Source organism: Amblyraja radiata, chromosome 13 (genome assembly GCF_010909765.2).
Source record: "Amblyraja radiata isolate CabotCenter1 chromosome 13, sAmbRad1.1.pri, whole genome shotgun sequence".
Taxonomy (NCBI): domain Eukaryota; kingdom Metazoa; phylum Chordata; class Chondrichthyes; order Rajiformes; family Rajidae; genus Amblyraja; species Amblyraja radiata.
Genome location: NC_045968.1, coordinates 58472691 through 58497697, shown reverse-complemented (window position 1 = coordinate 58497697; position 25007 = coordinate 58472691). Strand labels below are relative to the sequence as shown.

General features: G+C 43.2%; 1 protein-coding gene across 1 annotated transcript in view; it reads left to right on the top strand.

Moving 5' to 3' along the window:
- The window catches only part of mccc1 (methylcrotonyl-CoA carboxylase subunit 1), a 66212-nt gene extending 43788 nt beyond the window's left edge, over positions 1-22424 (top strand). Inside the window, exons 13-19 of the mRNA XM_033032167.1 lie at positions 1825-2041; positions 2127-2213; positions 5451-5500; positions 8459-8596; positions 8866-8973; positions 17608-17679; positions 21695-22424. Of these exons, the coding sequence (XP_032888058.1) occupies positions 1825-2041; positions 2127-2213; positions 5451-5500; positions 8459-8596; positions 8866-8973; positions 17608-17679; positions 21695-21808 (786 nt within the window). The 3' untranslated portion in view covers positions 21809-22424. The remainder of the gene's footprint in view (positions 1-1824; positions 2042-2126; positions 2214-5450; positions 5501-8458; positions 8597-8865; positions 8974-17607; positions 17680-21694) is intronic.
- Positions 22425-25007: the final 2583 nt, after the last annotated feature.

The window sequence follows — 25007 nt, the reverse complement described above, 5'->3', positions numbered from 1 at the left end:
AATTTACTACAACTTTTTATGTCTATCTTTTGGGACTTAAATAAAACCTAAATAAAGCTTAAAACTTTGTTATGCTCAGTAAGTCTCACTCATTGTTTTAGTTGACAGTGAAACCTTGGCTTGAATCTTTCTGAAAGTTATACAGAAGGTCATACCAAAAGTCAGTTAAATAATTTTTTTTTAAATAAATGTTTTTTTAAACCAAAAATACTTATAAACAAACAAAAAATTAAATTAATTTAAAACATTTTGGTAAGTCCATTTATCTAGACATGTTTCAATTGAGGAGGACTGGACAAACTGACCCTCTGCATCCAAGAGCAACTCATTGATCTCAAAGCTTTTGGATCCTTCGCATCTCCGAAGACAGAAACTTTAAAACAAATTCAAATCAATCTTAAAAGTTCAGAGTTTTATTAATTAAAAATATTACAATAAATTAACCCACCTGTACTTTTTCATAGAAGTTGGGTCTGCAAATACAATGTTTTTATTCAAGTAAACTATTGCTGTTCTCATATAGCACCTTAATTTGAACAAATGGGACCACTGCTTGTATGCCATCCATAGAACATAGTACAGGAACAGGACCTGCCAAACAGGTCAGGAACAAGTCCCTGCCAAACATTTTGTCAAGATAAACTAATTTATCTGCCTGCACATGATTCATAGCCCTCCATTCCCTGCATATCCATGTTCCTATCCAAGTGTCTTAACAGCATTATAGGCCCCCGGGCAAAGCAGTACACTGGGGCCCCTACACTTCCAGTTTCTTTCCGCTGAATCAAATATGTCGTCATGCGATGTTCTACTCCGTTTTCATGTTCTACAATAACATTCTACAATACATAGATTAGCATGGGCTATGCTCGTGGAGCCCCGGGCAACTGCCCAGCGTGTCCATGCGTTAAGACGGCCCTGTGCCTATCTAGAAGGCGAGTCCAGTGGTGCAGCAGGTGGTCAGATGAATTGACAAATAACTACCTCAGATTCAGCATTGTGTGAACATCTGCGAGGTGCCAATGCTTGAATGGATAGCAACTGGTTCCCTGTAGATTCTTCAGTTGTTAATTCAGTTTGACCTATTAAATTGTTTGTTCTGGTATAAACAAGTACTATTTTTTTAATACTGAAATATTACATCAAATAGATTTAACAAATTATAGTAAATAAATAAATAGTTTGAATTCGCTATACAAAAATGTAGATTTTAGTAACACGTTTCCCCTCAACACCACTCCGAACGTCTGTTATTATCTGCCTGTACATTTGCAGGAAACGATCTAGACTCAGAAATGGGATGGATTTTTTAAGTTCTCATTTAAAATGGACTTAAATAAGAATAAAAATAACAATAATCATCTACATGGAAAGGCTTGAACAGATCGTAAATAGGTTGAGACATATTTTAAAGATCAGATTACTGTACCAAGCCTGTTTTTAAGTAGCATTGTATCTGAATGTTTAAAATTTATGCTGCTTATGAACATCTATAATCTTAATAATTTGTAAAAAAGTTATTACACCCACATTTCCTCTTTGTGAATGGACCTAGAAATTCAAAGTTTGTCCCTTGACATTTTTAATATGGAATATAACTCTTTAATATAATAATTATATATTTTAAACTAAGATTGGACACATTGATTATATTCATGCAATCTATTCCTGCTATAATTTACCATTATTTATAAATTAAGTGGGAAGTCCATCATTTTGAATTTGAGACATCATCATTTCAATTCCATCATGTTTTGAGAATGGCCAACTGGAGGTTCTGGATGTATAAGTTCATTTAATTTTGATTGATTTTGTTTTTGACAGATTGTAGGTTTAAGCACAAACATAAATTTCTTGTTCAACCTGGCTGCCCATCCTGAATTTGAGGCGGGAAATGTCCACACAAATTTTATCCCTCAGCACTCTGATGGACTGTTCCCAGCTAAGGAAGCTACAAGTAAAATTGCTCTCTGTCAGGCGACTCTTGCTTTAATTCTACAAGAAAGAATTCAAACAAACACTTTCAAAGCACTTTCTCATGGTAAGAACTTGTAATTTTCCTGTTTAAACTTGCACAAGACTTGAACATGCTCACAGATATAATTATTTTCTCAATTATTTTATAGATCCATTTTCCCCATTTGCGGACAGCAGTGGAAGAAGGCTAAATATTCTGTACAGGCGAAATCTGACATTGATTGAAGGACAGAATCGTGAGTAATATCTACTGGGCATTGATCCTGTATCTCAAATCTTGTATTATCATTTTTGCTTTTAATTTTCAAAAGGTTGAGTAGGCTGGGGCTCTATTCCTTGGAGCGCAGGAGGATGAGGGGTGATCTTATAGAGGTGTATAAAATCATGAGAGAAATTGATCGGGTAGATGCACAGAGCCCCTTGCCCAGATTGGTAAATCGAGGACCAGAGGACATAGGTTTAAGGTGAAGGGGAAAAGGTTTAATAGGAATCTGAGGGGTAGCTTTTTCACACTTTTTCTCACAGAGAGTGGTGAATCTGTGGAATTCTCTGCCTCAGAGGGCGGTGGAAGCAGGTTCTCTGGATGCTTTCAAGAGAGAGCTAGATAGGGCTCTTAAAAATAGCGGAGTCAGGGGATATGGGGAGAAGGCAGGAACGGGGTACTGATTGGGGATGATCAGCCATGATCACATTGAATGGCGGTGCTGGCTCAAAGGGCCGAATGGCCTACTCCTGCACCTATTGTCTATTGGGGTACTGATTTTGGATGATTAGCCATGATCATATTGAATGGCGGTGCTGGCTCGAAGGGTCGAATGGCCTACTCTTGCACCTATTTTCTATGTTTCTATGAAACAACACTGACTAAACAATCAAATGGGGGCAATTCCAGAGCTAAGTGTGCAGGCAAGTCAGAGGTTCGCCTGCATTTCCTCCAATATTGAACAAAGGGTGGTGGGTGTATGGAACAAGCTGCCAGTGGAGGTAGTTGAGGCAGGGACTATCCTAATGTTTATGAACCAGTTAGACATGTACATGGATAGGACAGGTTTAGAGGGAAATGAACAAAATGCTGTCAGGTGGGACTAGTGTAGCTGGGACACATTGGACAGTGTGGGCAAGGTGGACAGAAGGACCCGTTTCCATGCTGTATCACTCTATGATTCTATGACTTTATGAACATATCTTGTTCCCTAAAATCAGAAATAGTAAAATGGTACCTTATGATAGAAAAATTAGTTGCCTTCAAAATAGCTTTAATATTGAGAATTAATCTTACTAGCACATTAAGTTTTCCTGTTAACAGCATGAATTTTTGAAATATGCCCTCATTTTATTTTTACTTTTTCTAATCTTCTGCTCCAATCATCCAGTTTAAAAGTGGTAAGATTTTTTTTAAATTAAAAATATCTTATCTTATTTGGCTTTCAGGGTTAAACTACATTAAATAGACACTCTTCAACTGAATTGCTACCCATCCAAAACAAATCTAACTGTGGATTTTACAGCCAAATAAAATGACTATTATAGGAAAAATAAAGTTAAATTTGCTTATCCAGTGAGTTTTGCAAAAGATTAATATACATACATGTGTACAGATAGCATTAGCATCTCTACTCCAATTAAATGCATTTTAAAAACATTAATATACTTGTATTTAGTTTGCACTTGTTCCAATATTTGGCTAGCTGTACCAACTACGGCACACAATATTTAGTTTGCTGTACCAACTAAGGCACACAATAATGAAACGTACAAAGCACGCAGAAAAAAAAGACAATAAATGTTTACAGAATGCCAGCCGCACGATCGCAAGAGAAGGCAGCAGCAAGCCATTCATGCAAACTGTTCACCAACACATTAAATCTGGCCACAAAATTGCTGAAGTAAAGTTTCTGACAGATAGATTAGCCATTGCCCCTAGGCTTAGCTGACTCTCGAAACATTTGTGAATATCAGAAACAAAGACATTTTCAAAAACTATTAAAAGCATTATATAACATTAAACATTTAAGACAAACACAAATTAATTAAAATTGTTGAATTAAGATTAATCGTCCTTACGTATACATTGTAAATTGCATAAATTGCACAGAACTGAAAGCCAATAAGTATTTCTGTTGCAGAGTGTAATCAGCAACATCCCAGATAATTTAAACCTCTGGATTTGCACACATGAATCTCAAATTTCATGACGTTCCTGGAAAATGCTTCAGTTCAGCCCAAAATTCTTGATTAATGCAATGACTGAACTTCCACGGCCCACCGCGTTAGAGAGTTTTGAAGATATTTGTTCAAAGGTTGAGGAGAGAGTTGGTGAGCAGCCATTTTGTGAGGAGAGAAGGCATTTTTGAAAAATGAGCGGGAGAGTGGAGAGAAACCTGTGCTTTACTTGAAAAGAGGCAATGTTACAAATGAAGGAAGGACAATTGAAAAGCAGATGTTTGAATGGCTGAGGAAGACAGCTCCCAATAAAAGGTAGGGAAGGTGCAGACCTCTGGAAGATTCATGTTTTTCTTCAGCTCTTCCTGAAGTCAGAGGCATTTTGAATGCCCATGAGGACTACACATGCAGTAGGTTCATTCAGCTGCAGCTCCTTATGGACCGCGTTAAGGAACTGGAGCTGCCGCTGAATGACCTCAAGATTATCCGGAGGTGTGACAGTGTCACAGTTACAAATTAGATGGGTGACCACAAGAAAAGGTAGTGGGCAGAAAATGCAAGAATCTCCTACCACCATTTCTGCCAACAACAGGTAAACTCCTTTGGATATCGTTGTGGTGGAGGATCCGCTATGGGAGAGGAGCAACAACATCAGTGGTCAGTAGTGTCAAACCTGGCTCTGAGGCACAGCGGGGAAGAGAAAAGTCAGACGCAGCCATAGTGATAGGAGACGCGTTAGTTCGGGGCACAGACAAACAGGAGATTCTGTGGCAGCAAATACGACCTCAGGATGGTGTGTGTTGCCTCCCTGGTGCCAGGTCCAGATGTCTTCGACCGGTTACAAAAATTTCTCAAGGGGGGTGAGCGAGCAGCATATTTGCCACTCTCCAATCCACAGCAGCAATCCCAGAATCTTAGGAATTTTGGAAGAAGATATCTAATGAGTCAGCATCTCCAGAGCCATCTTTTTCAAAACTGTGAGATATATAAAAGTTTGAAAGCTAACATATAGCTTCTAAATTGTTATGTTTCATAAAAGGTTTGTTACTATTTATAGCAGACTAATAAAATACAATCTTCAAGATTAAGATAAAATACAGACCTCAAAACATAATCATATTTTTCACTATGTAAAAGTAATTGAGCTCAACATAATGGACCTCAACTGGACCTAAAGGTATAGCCTTTTATCAGAATCTTTGATTCAATGAGTATTGGCTTCAAACATAGAACTTTAACGTATTAACATTGCCGAGTTTAATATTTGTCTTTGTTTCTTCTGGTTTCCTTCTCTCTACATCCCAAACAAGAGGTGAATATTGATGTTGCTTATAACAATGATGGGACATATAGAATTCAGGTGAGCGTGTAAATTAGATTTTTATTTAATGTTATTTTCGACACTTTTCTGTCTTTGATACAGATGTAATTATTTTTCATGTGTATAGATGGACAGTGAGCATTGGCGGAATGTTCTGCCCTGTCCTCAGACCTATCTGTGGACTTCAAATTAACTCATTTTACAAAGTGTAAACAAAGTGTGGAACAAGGATCTTCCTGCTTTGTAATATGATGCCACAGCACATTCTGTTTTTACACGGTGGGACAACTTATGGGCCTGTCCCACATAAGTGACTACAGGAGACTATGCAGTCGTCACATGGTCGCCACATGTTTGCGGGTGGTTGCCGGGGAGTCGCCTTCATGGTCATGAGGAGTTCCCGCATTCTGGGAGCTAGTTGCGGCCTCATTATGGTCACCGCAAATTTTTCAACATGCAACATAAGAGTAGCGAGAATTCTTGTGCCGTAGGTGGGTCGCCAGGAGGTCCTAGTGGGTTGCCAGGAGGTCGAAGGTACTCGCAGGTTCTCATAGGTTGTAGCCTGTGCTGACCAGTGAATTTCATTGGCTCATTGAGGTAAAAAACGTAAGCAGTAGTTTTCAGAACCAAGGATAACCGACCGGCAATGTTAAATGTCTGCCGAGTTTCACAGCCGTGTATCTCTGGATTCTCAAGTTGTCTCCACTCCTTCTCCCTCCTTCTCTCCCTCTCACACCCTCTTTTAAAGGACTTACCATACACTGTGCTTTAGCTGTCTTAATTACAGCGCCAACCTGTTCACCGTGGTGTGTGTGTAGCTTTGCACTGTGTGAATTTCACTCAGACAGCATATCCGGAACTAAAATTATTTGTTATTTATACATATCAGAAAAAAATGTAAGATAGACATAAACGGCTGGAGTAACTCAGCGAGACAGGCAGCATCTCTGGAGAGAAGGAATGGGTGATGTTTTGGGTTGAGACCCTTCTACAGACTTAGTCCGGGAAAAGGGAAACGAGAGATGTAGACGGTGATATAGAGAGATATAGAATGAATGATTGAAAGATGCAATAAAGTAACGATGATAAAGGAAACAGGCCATTGTTGGCTGTTTGCTAGGTGAGAACAAGAAGCTGATGCGACTGGGGTAGGGCAGGGATGGAGAGAGAGAGGGAATGCAGGTAATTGAAAGAGAAATCAATATTCAGACCACTGGGTTGAAAGTTGCCGAAGCAAAATATGAGATTCTGGTACTCCAATTTGCATTTAGTCCCACTCTGACAATGGAGGAGGCCTAGGACAGAAAGGTCAATGTGGGAATGAGAATGGGAATTAAAGTGTTTAGCAACCGGGAGATCAGGTAGGTCCAGGCGGACTGAAGGACTGAGCTTCTGAAAAAACGTAGGTTGTTTTTCGCTCTCCAAATGCTTTTAAATGTAAAGTTAATAATTAAAAAATTGCAGTAGATTCTGGGGTTTGAATTAAAATTGGTTGGTATCTAATTAAAGTGAGATCTCTGAGGAAAGGTTGATCATACCACCTGTTAGCAACATAAATATCCTGTTTATATTCACTACTAGACCAAGTGCAGACCCATTGGGTCTGTTCCCCCAACATGCGGTTGTGGGGGGGGAGGCGGCATGCAGCGTCACACACTAACTACCCCCCCACCCCGCACTCACACTAATGGAGGGGAGGAGGGGAGAAAGAGAGAGAGGGGGGAGGAGAGAGGGGGGTGCTGAGAGGAGGGTGAGATGAGGGGCGGGGAGAGGTGGGGAGCAGGGAGGGGGAGGGAGGGTGGAGGGAAGGGGGTAGGGTTGTGTGGAGGGGAGGGGGGTTTAGGGGAGGGTCGGTGGGGGAGGGGAGTAGGGGGAGAAAAAGAGGGGAGAGAGAGAGGGGGGGAGAGGAGGGGTGGAGAGGAGAGGAGGGGAGAGGAGAGGGGGGGGAGAGGAGGGGTGGAGAGGAGAGGAGGGAGAGAGGAGAGGGGGGGAGAGGGGGGAGGGGAGGAGAGAGGAGAGGGGGGGGAGGAGAGGAGAGGGGGGGGAAAGAGATGAGAGGGGGGGAGAGAGAGGAGAGGAGGGAAGAAAAGGAGAGAAAGAGAGAGGGGTAGGGAGAGAGGGGAGGGGAAGAGAGAGAGAGTGCCTTTTTACTTCAACCCAAACAACCATTTGCAGGCAGTGCTTTGTTACCTCTAACCATATTTTCATTTTCAAACCAAATTAAGGGTACTCATAGTGCTGTAGACATTTGTTCAGTGTCATTCAGAGCTCTGATTGAGGCACACCACTTACAGAGACTGATTGAGGCACACCACTTGCAGAGACTGATTGAGGCACACCACTTCCTGGTTTTATAGTCCCTCCCCCTCCCTCCAGCAGGGGCAGCAGAGAGAATGGGGAATTTTGTGAAAACATTAATATCTCGGTCAATTTTCATCGACGGGACAAATCCTCGGCACACATGCGGCAGAGTGGGGCTCTGAGCGAGGTGGCCAAAAATGACGGGCGTAGGTGGCGGTGTTCTCTCGGAAATCGTAGCACAGATGGCCAAAACCGGTCAAGAACAGACTTTTAGTAATATAGATATTTGACATACTTTCCTTTCAGAATCAGAAATTATTCAGTACATGGAAGGAAAGAGAATATTTTTTTATTTTAATTCATGATTTTAAATGGATAGGGAAATATTGATAAATATTGAAATATTGAGGTCAAGCAGCAGTCATGTAATCAAATATCATGAAGCAAACATTTTTTTACTGCTTTATCTCTTGACTCTTTAGCTAGAATAATTCAAAATTAGTTCCTTTCCTGCATGCTCCTGATTGGTGAATGACTGATTTGAGTGGCTATTGTTTATCCTTTCACCATCAAAATGTGAGAATGAATGCGTTTTATGGATTAATTCTGGATTAAAGTAGAATTGTTAAATGGTTTGTTGTAATAATCTAATTGGAACATAAGTGTTTAGATTTTTTAAATGTGCTTGTACCTCAGATTGATGGACAGGTTTTCCATGTATCTGGAAAACTTACTACAGAGGGAGATATCACATACTTGGAGTCATCTGTAAATGGGATGCTTTCAAAACCTAAAGTGGTGATCATAGACAACACCATTCACCTGTTTTCAATGGTAAGAGCCATTTCTCTTGTACGTCAATAATGCTTTATTTGTCACGTATGTAACTAAACAGTGAAATTCCTTTTGCATATATTACACGTGCGGGCGCCGTTATTTAGGTTGCCTTTATTCATAGTTCGGTCAGTCTGTCTGGTCATCTTTGTGTCTCGGGGTCGACTCCTGCAGCCGACGTTGAAGGCGCTGGAGACATTAACACCTTTTAAGCAATACTACTCCATGTTATAAATATAATGATGTAACACATTTGATCTTTATTTTAGGAAGGGTCTGTGCAGCTCAGTAGCCCTGTGCCAAAGTATTTGGTTGCAGTTGACGCCTCTGGAGCTGAGGGAGCAGCCGTTGCACCAATGACTGGGACTATAGAAAAGGTGACATTTTGATTTGTAATTAACAAATTGTTCTCCAGATTACATTTGAGAAAGATCAGATTACTATGCAGTGATTGATACTTGAAAATACACATGCTATGTGAGAACAGGATTATGATCACATATTATTTTTCTCAGTGAATCAGGAAAAAATCATTTCTAAAATTCTACGGGTTTAAAAATCCCCATTTTAGTGGTGTTATGGGGAAATACTGGCTTCTGTGCGTTTACCCGATCTATTCTGGTCTATGGTGATAAAATTAATTTTATTCCAACCTACGTAATGAGATATTATGACAGATGTTTAAGAAGTCGACCTAGTAGGTTTTAAGGAATATTTTCAAGGAAGGATTAGTTGTTAAGAAGCAGCGAAGCTTTATGGAGTTTATAGCCTTCAGCATCTGAAAGCACAACTACAACATTCAAATCAGGTATGAGCTGAAGGCCAACAATGGAGGAGCATAGATTATGTGAAGGATTGAAGACGGCAGAAGTTCCTTGAGATGGAGAGAGATAAGGCAATAATTGGATTTCATGCAAGAATTAACATTTTTAATTTGAGGGGTAATAGTTGTCTTGAACAATGCGAGGTAGGATATGGATGGAAGAGGTGAAATATATAGAAAATGGATGCTTGCAGGAGTATATGGCATGGTCAAGTCAAGAAGTAACAAAAGTACTGATGAAGGTTCCAGCAACTGAGAAGCTAAACCGCAGACGTGGCCAGTGACTGGTGGGGGTCAGGGTAGCTGATCCTATTAGTGGCATGGATCTGGAATTGGGTATTTATATTGGAGTAAATTAAAGCACAGATATTGAAATCACATTGAATGAAAGGGAAAATCAGTAGGTTAAAAATACATTTGATATAAGATGCTGAACATTTTAAATTTTGATCAGGATTATGGATTGTGTACGAGATCCAGGATTGAAGTCCACTATTTTGTCATTTTAGCAGTCGTAGCCCGTATAGGAAGTGAAAGTATAAATTTTAGTTGAGTGCATTTAAGAAACAAAAGGAAATTGGGAAAATATGGTTAGATGGCTCACACAGTTTTGACTGGTCTCTACGTACCTCTTGTGCAGGAACATGCACCAATTTTTCCACAAATAGTTTTGTGATCTTATCATTAAGGGCCTGACCCACATAGGCATTTTTTTCAGCAGATCGCCGGCGACTGTCAATTCGCTGGCAGTCGCCTGAAAAACCGGGAACTGGAACGGCGACTGTCAGAGTAGAACATATACACACACACACACACACATCGCAAAGGCGGGGGCCAGGGCAAGCGGGGGGAGCGCTGTCTGAAATTCACACGGTGCAAAGTCAAGGTGATACAGACACACACCGCGATGAACAGGAAGGTTAAGACGGCTAGCACAGTGTAAGGTATGTCCTTTAAAAGAAGGAGGGGAGACACTTTTAAGAAGCCAGACAACATTTAATAAGCCAGAGATACACAGCTATGAAGTTCGGCGGGCATTTAACATTACCGGTCGGTTATCCTTGGTTCTGAAAACTCGTGCTTACGTTTTTTTTCCTCAATGAGCCAATGAAATTAGCCGGTCAGCAAAGGCGATTAACTAAAACTACCTACGATTACCTCGACTACCTATAACTACATGGCCACCCCACTACAACTGCACCTACGACTACAGGATTATCGATTTTCTCCATGGCGACCAATTTGTGGTCGCAGAAAAAGTTTTCAACATGTTGAAACATTTGCGGCGACCATACTGAGGCCGCGACTAGTACCCAGAATGCGGGAACTCCTCACGACCATGAAGGAGACTCACCAGAGACCACCAGCGAACATGTGGCGAGCGCAGTCTCCTGCACTCGCCTAAAAAGTCACCTAAGTGGCACAGGCCCACAGACTTTCTATAGGACATGGTCTAAAGAAGGGTCTTGACCCAAAATGTCACTTATTCCTTCTCTCCAGAGATGCTGTCTGACCCGCTGAATTACTCCAGATTTTTATGTCTATCTTTGATCTATAAGATCTTGGTCAGGCCGCATTTGGAGTACAGTCTACCCTTGTTGGTACAACCTATTGCTATTGTTGCTATTGTGGGAGTGCAGCGTAGGTTTACAAGGTTAATTCCTGGGATGGCGGGACTGTCATGTGCTGAGAGAATGGAGCAGCTGGGCTTGTACTCTCTGGAGTTTAGAAGGATGAGAGGGTTTCTCATTGAAACATATAAGATTGTTAAGGGTTTGGACACGATAGAGGCAGGAAACGTGTTCCAGATGTTGGGGGAGTCCAGAACCAGGGGCCACAGTTTAAGAATAAGGAGTAAGCCATTTAGAACGGAAATGAGGAAACACTTTTTCTCACAGAGAGTGGTGAGTCTGTGGAATTCTCTGCCTCAGTGGGCGGTGGAGGCGGGTTCTCTGGATGCTTTCAAGAGAGAGCTAGATAGAGCTCTGAAAAATAGCGGAGTCAGGGGATATGAGGAGAAGGCAGGAACGGGGTACTGATTGTGGATGATCAGCCATGATCACATTGAATGGCGGTGCTGGCTTGAAGGGCCGTATGGCCTACTACTGCGCCTATTGTCTATTGACCTCTTTATAATGGATTTTGGGTCTAGCAAACCGAGATGTTAATTTGTGGCAGCAGTTGGCAGGTGAGCGCAGCGCAGTGGAAAGGTGGCAGCGGGGTGAGCATGCATACAGCATGCACCACACGTCTTTGTCGTCTGGTAATGGTACAAGGTACCATACCTCCGGCTGTAGGAGCGGAGTGAGCGAGCAGCATGAAGGCAGCATGAGGGTCTGTGTCTGGCACACCATGTCTAGGGCTGGGTGCTCTGCGGCTTCTCAGCCTGTGGATTCCCCCTTGACCCCCCCCCCCCGGCGCTGTGCTTTTTCCACTCAGCCTTGGGTTAAACTAGTTAATATTTTCCCCCCATTTTCTGTTATATCTTCTCTCCCTGCCCCTTTCCACTTTCTGCAGAGACCACTCCCTCTGCCCTGGTTCAATCATCCCTTCTCACCCAAACCATTCCACCCCCACCTACTTGCCCCTACAACTGCAGGAAACGTAACACCTGGCCTTACACCTCCTCTCTCACCTCTATCCAGGCACCCCAGCAGTCCTTCCAGGTGAGACGGGTCCGCAGGCACCTCTTCTAACGTCATCAACTACATTTGGTGCTCTCAACGTGGCTTCCTTTACATCGGTGACACCAAAGTGTCGACCATGTGACCGTTTCTCCAAACTTGCATTTGGTCTGCCAAGGACCGCTGGATCTCCCTGTTTACCTGCCATTTTATCTGCCATCTTTTTCTCAAGTCTTGTGTAAGGATGCCATCCCTTTCTCCACGTTTTCTGTTTCTACCATAAATGCCCTCAAGATGTGATCTTCCAGTCCTGGACATCTCTCCTTTTTCACGAAAAATGGCTTCTCTTCTACTGTGGATGATGGAACCCTGATTCTTATTTCCTCTATTTATCAGACCTGCTCTCAGCCAACTTTCCTCCAAACAACAGAGATAAAGTTCCCCCAATTCTCACCTTTCACCCCACAGATAGCATCCAGTACATCATTAATTGTCATTTCAGCCAGCTGCAACAAAATTCCACCACTAGCCACATCTTCTCCCCAGTGCCTTATGCAGAGATCTCTCCCTCTGTGATTCCCTGGTCCGCTCATCCCTCTCCACCCATCCCTCTCCGATCCCTGGTACTTTCCCATATAGCCACAGGAGGTGCAACTGCTGTCCCTACATCTCCTCCCTTAACATCACCCAGGGGCTCAGACAGCCTTTCCAGGTGAAGCAACGATTCACATGCTCCTCCTGCACATCAGTGTTACCAGCCATAGAGTAGGCGACTGTTTTGCAGTGCACCTAGCTCTGTCCACAATGGCCATCCCAATCTCCCAGTTGTATGCCATTTTAATTCTCCATGCAGGGTGGGAGATTGAATTGAATGCCTTTATTGTCATTCAGACCTTACAGTCTGAACAAAATTTCGTGCCTGCAGTCATACATACAATCATACAATAATAACAACAATAAACACAAATTAACACCACCACAGTGAGTCCTCCAAGCACCTCCTCACTGTGGTGGAGGCAAAAATCTTAGGGCTGCAGTCTCTTCCCTCCTCTTCTCCCTCTGCGCTGAGGCGATACCCCGCCGGGCGATGGCACAACCAGTCCCGCGGCTCACCGAACCCCGCAAACGGGCCGGCTCAAACACCACGCCCGGGGTGGTCGAAGCTGCCGCCCTCCAGTCCAACGGACGCAGCCGCTGGCCCGCGGCCGAACCCCAGACTCAGGTCGCCGCCGCCAGAACGCCGTCCCAGCCACCGGAGCACCGTTCCAGCCCCGAGCCGGATCGCCCTCACGTGAGTGCCGTTCCTCCCTCGAGCTGGGCCACTCCGACAGGAGCGCCATTCCTCCCTCGGGCTGGGCCACTCCGACGGGAGCGCCGTACCTCCCTCGGGCTGGGCCACTCCGACGGGAGTGCCATTCCTCCCTTGGGCTGGGCCACTCCGACGGGAGCGCCATTCCTCCCTCGGGCTGAGCCACTCCGACGGGAGAGCCGTTCCAGCCCCGAGCTGGGCCGCCCTCACGGGAGCGAGCCCAGTGCAAGTCCTGACTGGCTCTGCCTCCGGAGTCTCGAGGCTGCCAGCTCCGCCATCAGGCCTCAGCGCAGACGGAGGCAGAGAAGGGGGATACGATAAAAAAGTTGTATTCCCCCGAAGAGAGAGACAGCAAGCCCCGTTTCAACCCCCCACCCCCCCCCCCCCCACATAAACACAACCTAAAAAACAAAAACTAACTAGACAAAACAAAAAAAAACAACATAAAAAAGTAAAGACAAACGGACTGCAGGCGAGCCGCAGCCGTTTACCAGCGCCGCCACTTCCGATTGCAACCTTCACGTGGTCCGTCCTTTTTCGACGAATGCAATCAACCCGGCGTGCACACTCAAATAATATCAAATAGAACAAGTTGTCCTACAATTTTAGACTGTGCATGCCATACGCAAGAAGAGGATTCTCCAGCCATTCCCACACAAACCTATACATCATCAGCCTTCTCCACCGCCAGGAGTGAGATCCACCACAAATTAGAGAAGCAACACCTCACATTTCACCTGGGTAGGTTACGACCCAATAGTATGAACATTAAATTTTCAAACTTTTGATAACTCTTACCTGTGGCAAGTTTTCCTCACCACTCCCCTGTCTTTCCCATCCTCAGATCGTCTGTTTTTGTTCCCTTTCTCACACCCCCCTCAAACCCTCCCATCATTCCTTTCTGTCCCTTCCACCCACTCATTTCACCACTGGCTCAGCAATCCTCCCCACATTCTGGTTCTGGCTTCATCTTCCCTTCATCTCTCGCACAACAGTTCCCATTATGACCTTTCTAACGTATCAGATTACAACATGGGTCACCTTTATCACCGTCCTGCAACTGTCTTTATCTTTACCCTCTCCTCCCTTGGATCCATCTACCTTTTTATCTTTAGACTGCCTCTATCTGCAATGCACCAGGCTGTCACCCTACTCCAGTCCTTCTGCTGGCTATGTTTCTTCTTCACTCTTCATCTCACCTGAAACGCCAACAATTCCTTTCTCATGTGCTGCTCAACCCACTGAGTTCTTCCAGTGGTTTGTTTGTTGCTCCTGCTTTGAACATCTGCTGTCTCTTTTGTCAACAAAGATCACATGTTTGTTCAGCATGATGTACGTGGATAAATCCTGTTGTAATGGGTGCTTTGGTAAAATACGCCCGCTCCAAACCGAAAGAATGTTTATTAAGAAGAAAGATTACCATTGTGGCTGGATTTTCTTTGCGCTCGATTACGCACCCTGCACAAGCTATTATTCTACCCTTCAGGGTCTCAGTGTTTTTCCAGGGAGGGAGTGGAAGCTGGTTGCCATGGTTAATATTTAGTAGTTAACTTCAGTTCAACTTAAGCTAAAAGCAAACTGCTACGACATAGAGACATAAGAAACTGCAGATGCGGGAGCCTTGACAAAACAGCAAAGTGCTGGAGGAATTCACCCACCTTTACCACCACCTCCGGCGGTTATCGGGCCTGGTCCACCAGCCTTCATCGCCAGGCCGGGCGTCCTGCACCAACGCCACTGCCAGCCGGCACAGCTTCCTCGGCCCCTCCAAGCCGTGCCTGCCGTCGCCATTACTGACCCTGATCTGCATTGCTGCTGCCAGCGGGCCAGAGCCATTGACTCAGCCCATCCTTGCCTCTCACCCGACCAGTCGTCTCACCCGGGTTCCAGGCTGAGGGCTGCCGGCACTGACAACATTGTGTGAACTGACTGCCCTGCACACCATCCTGGGTACAACTGCTTCCCCCTTCCAACAGGGAACCCCAATAATGGCACCACTAGATCCTAGTGCCCTTCACCCTATTCCTACCATGATACTTCTACCCACCCTACCCTTGCAATAGCCTTCACACCACCCTCCCTTCTCATTCCCATCATCCCCCCACAGTACCTTGCCCAAGTCCCCCCCCCCCCCCCTCCCAACCATGTCCCATTCCCCCCTTGTCCAGTTCCTTCCCACCTATATCTGAGACACCTCAGATGCCCGCTCCAAACTTTCCATTTCTAGGTCCCAATTGCCTCATCTTTACCATGGACGTCCAGTCCCTTGACATCTCCATCCCCACCAGGAAGGCCTCAATGCCCTCGGTTCTTCATCAAACCCTATCAATGTCCCACTGCTAACACTCTCCTCCACCTGACAAAACTTGTCCCCACCCTCAACAACCCTTTTGACTCTCACCTTCTCCAAGTCAAAGCTGTAGTAATGGGCACTCGTATGAGCACCAGCTATGCCCGCCTTTTTGTTGGTTACGCTGAACAATCCAGACTGTCGACTGCTCCCTATGCAACTTCTCGCTTCACTCATCCCTTCCCACCCAAACTACTCCCTCCCCAAGTATTTTGCCTTGCGACTGCAGATATGTAACACCTGTCCTTACACCTCCTCCCTTGCCTCCATCCAGGGACCCCAGCGGTCATTCCAGGAAAGACAAAGTTTCACTTGCACCTCCTCCAACCACATCTGGTGTTCCCAATGTGGCCTAATGTATATTGGCGAGACTAAGCGTAGATTCGGCAATTGTTTCGCTGAACAATTGCGCCCGGTCCTCCAAAGCTTACAGGATCGGCGTGGGCCGAAGGGCCTGTTTCCATGCTGTATCTCTAAACTAAACTAAAATCTCCCAGTTGCTAACCATTTTAATTTCCTCTTTCCCATCCCCATACCGTCCTTTCTTTCCTGGGCTTCCTCCATTGCCAGAGTGAGGCCACACACAAACTGGAGGAACAGCACCTCATATTACACTTGGGCAGCTTACAGCCCAACGGTATGAACACTGAATGCTCCAATTTTACGTAACCTCTTAATCACCCCCGTCCCCCTCCCCTTTGTCCCAGACCAACCCCTCTTCCCTTCATTCCCCACCTAGACTAGCATTGATTTCTTCCCTTTCCCTCCAACTACATTCCTCTCCCTGGCTTCACAATTCACAATTCTTCAATTCTTTGTCCTGGCCCTCCTCTCTTCTAGCTTTCTGCCCCCCCTCCCCCACACTACAATCAGTCTGAACAAGGGTCCCAACCAGAATTGCCACATGCATGTTCTCCAGGGATGCAGCCTGACCCGCTGAATTACTCCAGTACTTTGTGTGTTTTTTTTTGGCTGGAAGAATACAACGGACGAGACAACATCTGCGAAGGGAATGGACAGATGACATTTCAGTTCAAGAGCTTTCTTCCTATTGATGTATGCTCCCAATCCGAAACGTCGTCTGTCCATTCCCTCCAGAGAACCACTAAGTTCATCCAGCAATTTTTAACCAGGGAGGCATGGTGGCGCAGCGGTAGAGTTGCTGCCTTACAGCGCTTGCAGCGTCGGAGACCCAAGTTCAATCCAGACTATGGATGCTGTCTGTACGGAGTTTGTACGTTCTCTCCATGACCACGTGGGTTTTTCCCGAGATCTTCGTTTTCCTCCCACACACCAAAGGCGTACAGGTTTGTAGGTTCACAAAAATGCTGGAGAAACTCAGCGGGTGCAGCAGCATCTATGGAGCGAAGGATTTCCTTCGCTCCATAGATGCTGCTGCACCCGCTGAGTTTCTCCAGCATTTTTGTGTACCTTCGATTTTCCAGAATCTGCAGTTCCTTCTTGAACACAGGTTTGTAGGTTAATTGGTTTGGTGTGTGTAAAAAATGTCCCTAGTGTGTGTAGGATAGTGTTAATGTGCGGAGATCGCTGGTTGGCACGGACTCGGTGGGCCGAAGGGCCTGTTTCCGTGCTGTATCTCTAAACTAAACATATCAGGTCCTGCAACTTTATACAATGCGCTGTACAAGATCTTCATCAGTCTGACCAGTATTTGTCTGAGAACTAAGAATATATTGGGTTTGCAGTCCTAATAAAGCTTCATGCTTCGAAAGCAGACCCTCAGAAAAAAAATCTAACTATTGCAATGCAATATAACATTTTCAGAAAATCAGTCTGCAAATATCTAGCACAATTGAAGTGGATATTACTGTTGCATTCTGTGCTATGGCACAGATGATTCTGGCTAATTTTAATTACTGTAATGTTACTATTCATGCTTTTTAGGTGTTCGTTAATGAAGGTGACCATGTGAAAGCTGGAGATCCATTAATGGTAATGATAGCCATGAAAATGGAGGTAAGCAAACGCCCTCTTCCAAACTGTGCCCATTTCCTCTTTCATACTTCATCGTTTTCAACCACTGCAATTTTAATTCTTAATTGTCACTAAAGGGAGTATTTACATGACAAGTTCTATAAATTGATAGATAGCCAAGATATTCATTTTGCATTGCAAGCAAACATCATCTTTCACATTGGGACAGGATGATAATTTCCTAATAATATCTTGGGTCATAGAGTGATACACACTTCGGCCCAACTTGCCAACATGTCCCCGCTACACTAGTCCCACCTGCCCGTGTTTGGTCCATATCACTCCAAGCCTGTCCTATCCATGTACCTGTCTAACTGTTTCTTAAACGTTGGGATAATCCCAGCCTCAACTACCTCCTCCAGCAGCTTGTTCCATACACCCACCCCCATTTGTGTGAAAAGGTTACCCCTCGGATTTATATTAAATTGTTTCCCCTTCACCTTATGCCCTCTAGTCCCCGACTCACCAATTCTGGGCAAGAGACTCTGTGCATCTACCCGATCTATTCCTCAGGTAGATGCACAGAGTCTCTTGCCCAGAGGTTATTGGAACTGCAGTAGGCCATTTATTCCCACAAACCTGTACCAACAATAAATAAGATCACGGTTGATCAGTGAATTTACACCTCAAATTGGCAATTATGACATATCTCTAATGGTTTAGTTAACATCATTTCTCAATCTCAAATATCAGATTAACAATTGATCTTGCATCAATTTTAGTGCAAGAGTTCCAAATGTTTGCCATCCTCTGTGAGGAAGTATTCCTGAAACGCGTGGCTCTAATTTTCAGACTGCTCCCTAGTCTTCGACTCCAACAGCAGAAATAGTCTCTTTCCATTTACTCAAATACCTTAAACTTCAAACAAGTCACTCACAATTTTCAGAATTCTGTCATCTTATAATTTAGTACTTGGAATACATGGATTTACATTTTGGCAAATCCACAATACATTCACTCCAAGCCCAATATATCTCTATAATACTAAAATTCTTCGTCTTGTTTGTGGCTGTGTGTGTGTCAATATCTGGTTTCCTATTTCCTTCCAAACACTAGGCCACAGCCTTCCCATTTTCACACATTCTACTCACATTTTTCCCGTCGAGGCGATAAACGTTCCTGTCAAATTCCCACCTATATTTCCAAAGTTGTTAATCGTTTAAAGTTTTAAAAACAGCCCAAAAACTCGCCCATTTCGGGGAAAAAAAACCCGAGTGACGTCACAATATGCTCGGGAGGGAGGGGCATTCTGGGATGGAGGGGCATTCCAGCACTCGCGGTGAACAAGGAGTGGCGTGGAGTGGCGGGGGCTGCCGATGCCCGACGCCTGGTGGGGAGGGTGGTTCTGGAGCTGGAGTGAGGGCCAAGCCCGGGGCTTGGAATGGGGCCATGACCAGGGCCGAGAAAGAAGCCGCCGCTGGAACCAAGGACCAGCCTGGGTCCGTAGTCAGGGACGAGCCCGGAGATGAAATCGGGGCCTGGACTAGAGCCCAGGCGGCGGCCGAGCTGACAGCTGGAGTCTACAGCCAGGGCCGGGCCGAGTACGAGAACCAGGCCGAGTTCCAGACCCTGGCGCTGGTCTACGACCTGGGTAGGTCCTGGGGCAGGGAATGGGAGTGAGGGGCGGAGGATGAGGGAAATGAGGAGGAGGGAGATGGGGGGGGATGTTTGTGGAGGAGGTAGATGGGGAGGGGGAGGAGATGCCCCCTCCCTATATACGCTCATTCCCACCCTCTCTACCCCTCCCTCTCTACCCCCTCCCTCTCTACCACCCCTCCCTCTCTACCCCCCCCTCCCTCTCTACCCCCCCCCCCCCCCCCTCTCTAGGTATTGAAGAGGGAGGGTGAAGAGGAGGAGGAGGGAGTGCTGGGAATGGGGGGAAATGAGCCGCGCCTGCGCAGTTGGGGGCTATGCGTGAGTGGTGCAATATTGCATTGGAACGGATTGTGTTGGGGGAACGGCTTGTGTTGGGGGAATGGGTGAGTGGTGGAATCTTGTGTGGAAAGGGAGGGTGGTGTGAAGGCTATTGCAAGGGTAGGGGGTAGAAGTAGCGTGTCAGGAATAGGGTGAAGGGCACTAGGATCTAGTGGAAAGGTCTCAGCCACTCAGAATGTACAGAGCTGAAGTAGAAGCAAGTCATCCGTGATTGTATCACCCATTGTAGTCTAGATATAAAGCCCAGTGTTTTATTAACCTTTTCATTATTTTCTCTGCCCTTAAGGGGTACAGAGAACTTGTATGATGTGTGCAAATATTACAGGCCATTTTAACTGGTATTGTGTGCTCTTCACATAGAATAATATGATATTTCACACTGACCTAAGATAGAAAAAGCCTTAGTTTAAAGTTTGGTTTTAAGGAAACACCTCTCTAATGGGGCAGCATCTTAGTGTGGTTTGAAACTTGTAATATGGAGCTTGAATCCACAATCTGAACTGAGATGAAAATGCTACTTCTGCAATAAAGCTGCCACTTTAGATACATTTGATATTTTTTCAAAAGAATCCCAAAAGTAAAAGAATGCTATTTTTTCTTTAAGAAAAAAATATTGATGACTGTTTATCTTACTAATGATGAGTATTTTTATTCCGTGGGTGAAGTTCAGTGAAATGTGCCAAGCCTTTGAAGGTGTTAAGCATGAATAAGATATTTAAATGAACATGTACAGAGTATAGGGTTTCGGCCCGAAACGTTGTCTTTTTCCTTCGCTCCATAGATGCTGAGTTTCTCCAGCCTTTTTGTGTACAGAGTATAATAATGAGTTAACTGTGACATCTTGAGTTAACAATATCTGGTTACTTCATGTTTGTGGATTTAATAATTTCTGCAAACCACTCTCCCAGTTTTATCAACAGACCTGTGTGTCAGGTCAAGAACCCTGCACACAACAACTGGGACATGTTAATGACGCCAAACTGGCGACACGGTATACTGTCTCTGTGTACTACTACTATACACATACTGTATCTGAGATGCTTATCTAATATGTATCTAAGTGCTTATGTATAGTGATACTTGTACTGAACTCTATACAAAAATGAATTACAGTGTACCTCTGTACATGCGACCAATAAAGTACCATGCCATGTTTAAACTTAACTTTACCCCCAAAAAATCAACTGAAGGCGAAGAAAGATGAAGTTTTATGATCATGTTAGCTAACATAACCAGAGGTTTCTTAAGTATATTGTGATGTAACTAGACTGTAAACATTAATGACTCTCATCATTTAGTCCTATATCATTTTACCTTTGGAGAACGGAGAAAATACAGCACAAGTACAGGCTTTGGGCCACAGTGTCTGTGTCAACCATAATGTCAATGAAAACTAATTCCATCTGCCAGCACATATATCACTCCATTTCTCTGACTGTTGTTGTGCCTGTCTAAATGCCTCTCAAACATTACAATGGTATCTGCTTCCATCATTTCCCCTGGCAGCACATTCCAGACTCCTTCCACTCTCTGTGTGTAAAGAAATACGGTCTCATTTGCAAAACAAGCATTTTAACTAATTTCCAAGAAATGTAATGGAGAGAGGTGAAAATGACTGCATGTAGAAAAAAATAGGTGACATAGATACTTAGTAGTTTGAAATTAGTATGGATAAAATTGAGATTTACGTTTACTTGCCAATTACTATATCCCTTGACGACAAAGCAGCAATTGAGGTAATTTGAATAATAAAATAGATGACAAAAAATTGTAAATAAATAAGAAATGTATCTGTATATAAAGTAAATAAGTTATTGTTTGCACATATATAGGATAGCAAATTGTATGGAGGAGGTAAATCTGCATTGAGAATTGATGCAAGCATGTCATTATTGGACAGACTGTGATGGATTCTGAATGAATTTGTGGTAACAAGCTTCCTGGAATATAGTTAACAATTGCAATGTATTTGGGTGGATGTACATAGATGGAATGAAAGGCTTTTTTATCTTGCAAATTCTAGAGAAGGGCAAGAATGAATTGTTGCTCTTTTTTTTTGCAGCATACAATAAAAGCTCCAAAGGATGGGGTGATTGAGAAAATTCTGCACAAAGAGGGTTCTCAAGCTAACCGACATGCTCCATTGGTAAAATTTGTGGAAGATGTTTCACAATGAATTTAAATCAGATTCTTTAGGCCTTTATGTGCAAAAACTGTGATTTACAAATATATTTTCTTTCATATGTCTGTTGAATAAAATTAGTTTATTTTACTCCAAATAAGTTATTTGGACCAATTGCAAAGAGGCAGTATTTATAATCTACACTTGGAACAGCCTATTATAATACCCAAACTGCAACAAAAAGTCGTGTTTGTCTGTTACTTGGTAATTGGGCTATTGATTCTAAAATTACTTGATCCACTGGTTCTTGGCTACCTGGGAATAATAGGGTTACATTTCAATGTGATAACCATTTTAAATTCTTACGGAGAGTGTTTATAATTGGCAATGTATCTAATAGTTTTTGGCTTGTCACACTACAGGATTTCTGACTTTTGATAATTTTTTTATATATGTAAATGTTACCATGCTAAATGTAATATTCTAATCTGTAACCATGAGCAAATATGTCCTAACAATTATTTTCTCAATTCACTTCTTGCACTTCACTTTAAGTTTAGGTGATTGGATTGTGTTTTTTTATCTTTGTTGCATAGGTTGTACATCTATGACCAGAGCACCTTGACATTATAAAAACTCATTGATTTTTATTCTGTTAGTCTGCACAAAGTGTACCTCAGCAAGTCAGATTGTTTAAAAAACATTACTTGCTCTTATTTCATAGAAATTAATTGAGCCTCGAAAAATAATATTTCTACACTATAGAGTGATACAGTGGATATAGGCCCTTCGGTCCAATTTGCCCATACCAGCCAGAATGTCCCAACTATACTATTCCCACCTGCCTGCGTTTGGTCCATATCCCTCCAAACCTGTTGTATCCATGTTCAAGAAGGAACTGCAGATGCTGGAAAATCAAAGATATACCAAAGTGCTGGAGAAACTCAGCAGGTGCGGCAGCATCTATGGAGCGAAGGAAATAGGCAACGTTTTGGGCCGAAACCCCAGTCTGAAGAAGGGTTTCGGCCCAAAACATTGCCTATTTCCTTCGCCTGTTGTATCCATGTACCTGTCTTAACTGTTTCTTAAACGTTGGGATAGTTGAATTCGATAAACCATTAGCATATCCTACATTGGAAATTGGTTGTAAGCTGAATGCTGTTGATTTCCTCTGGGTTATTGAAACCCATGATTTAGAGAGGACATTGAGGAGTGGAGGGAAGCACATTTGTTTAGCTTCTTGATAGGCCAAACCGTGTTTTCATAAGTGATAGAAGCAGAATTAGGCCATTCGGCCCATCATCTACTCCCCCATTCAATCATGGCTGATCTATCTTTCCCTCTTAGCCCCATTTTCCTGTCTTCTCCCCATAACCCCTGATACCTGTACTGATCAAGAATCTATCTATCTCTGCCTTAAATATATCAATTGACGGCCTCCACAGCCTTCTCTGGCAATGAATTCCCTCTGACTAAAGAAACTCCTCCTTATCTCCTTCGTAAAGGAATGTCCTTTTATCCTGACGCTATGACCTCTGGTCCTAGACTATCTCCTGGTGCAAACATCCTCTCCACATCCACTCTATCCAGGCCTTGTATGAGTCAAAGGACAGCTTAATGGCACCCAATGCACCCAAGAATTAAAGAGGTACAACCATCAGCCTGGAAAGTCAAGGTGGTAGGAATAACTGGGCTGGAGAATATTTTTAAGCAAAGCTAAAGCTAATTAGTTACAGGGAAAATTTATTCATTTAAATTTAGTGCTTTATGTAGCTACCTGGAACAGTGGCTTTTATTCTAATTTTATGTGGCAGCCCTATGGTACAGAATAAATTAAAAATCAGGTTTTGCAATTCTGTTTGTTGACATATAATATGGAAAAGAAACTCAGTATTTTTATTTTTTCATCATTGATCGCAACCCCCTAAATAATGAAGCTACTTTTTTGGACGTTAGAAATAGAGGCAGATGAGAGATGAGTTATTTAATATGCAACTTTATTCTTGTGCTCGTAGATATTATGCATACGGGCTTTGCTTGAAGGAATAACAGGTAAATACAAAATCTGAAAGTAGAACCAGCAGAAAGTCAAGATTTCTAGAAACTTGATACATCTCTTTTGCAAATATTTTTCTTTATCCGGAAACGTAATGGCACAATGAATATGATATGAAGCTATTTATGGTTATGGTCATCTACTGTAGCCTCTTATTATCTTTGGGGTAATTTTGAATTGTATTATGTGTATAAATATAAAGCAATTAAAATATAAAATCGGACATTGTGCCTATATAGTCTATATGCCAATTTTTGAGCAAGCAGCTTCTGCAGTGAATGGGAAGAAAAATTATTTCATATGGAATGGGGAAAAAAGTATACTATGGTAGCTATTGAGAGCTTACCACATGCCAAGCATTGTGACATGGAAATGTCTGCTGGCCCAAGTGAACCACAAATAGAAGCAACTGTGCACTTAGACCCAGCTTATCATCAGAGTTTCGCATTCCAGGTTCGCAATTCAGAATGTGTAAGAAGGAACTGCAAATGCTGGTTTAATCTGAAGATAGACACAAAAAGCTGGAGTAACAGGCAGCATCTCTGGAGAGAAGGAATGGGACGTTTCGGGTCAAGATCCTTCTTCAGACTCAAGAAGGGTCTCGACCCGAAATGTCACCCATTCCTTCCCTCCAGAGATGTTGCCTGTCCCGCTGAGTTACTCCAGCATTTTGTGTCTATCTTCGTAATTCTGAAATTCCTGTGAGAAAAAAGGAAAGCTGCTGTTTTAATTGCATATGCAAAATTTCTCTTCAATGAATAGATTAGTTAATTAAAAAACAAGATATACAAATAAATGTTATTTAAAGTGCTGCATACAAAGTATGCTATCATACAAAATAGAAGCATTTGAAAAATGAATTATTCTTCTAGGATTGTGTTGGATGGAGTATTCAGTGATCTCATTGTTATTTTTGTGAGTTTTTTTCTGAATACCCTGGTTTTTGCCATGAATTATTTTTCCTTCCTCTGTTGGTGATTTTCTGCTAGTCCATTCTCTGGAGCCTGCCCAATCTGAGAGTCTTGATGAAATTGTCGCCAGGCATCTTTCATCTTATCTACAGTACCATGGTTGTGACTGACCCCGTTCTATTGCAGCCGCCATAAATATACTTCCAGCAAATATTTCAGATCAACGAGTTTGAGAGAAAATAACTTTTATGGTCCCTATTTCCCCTCCCTCTTCCCGCAACTGAAA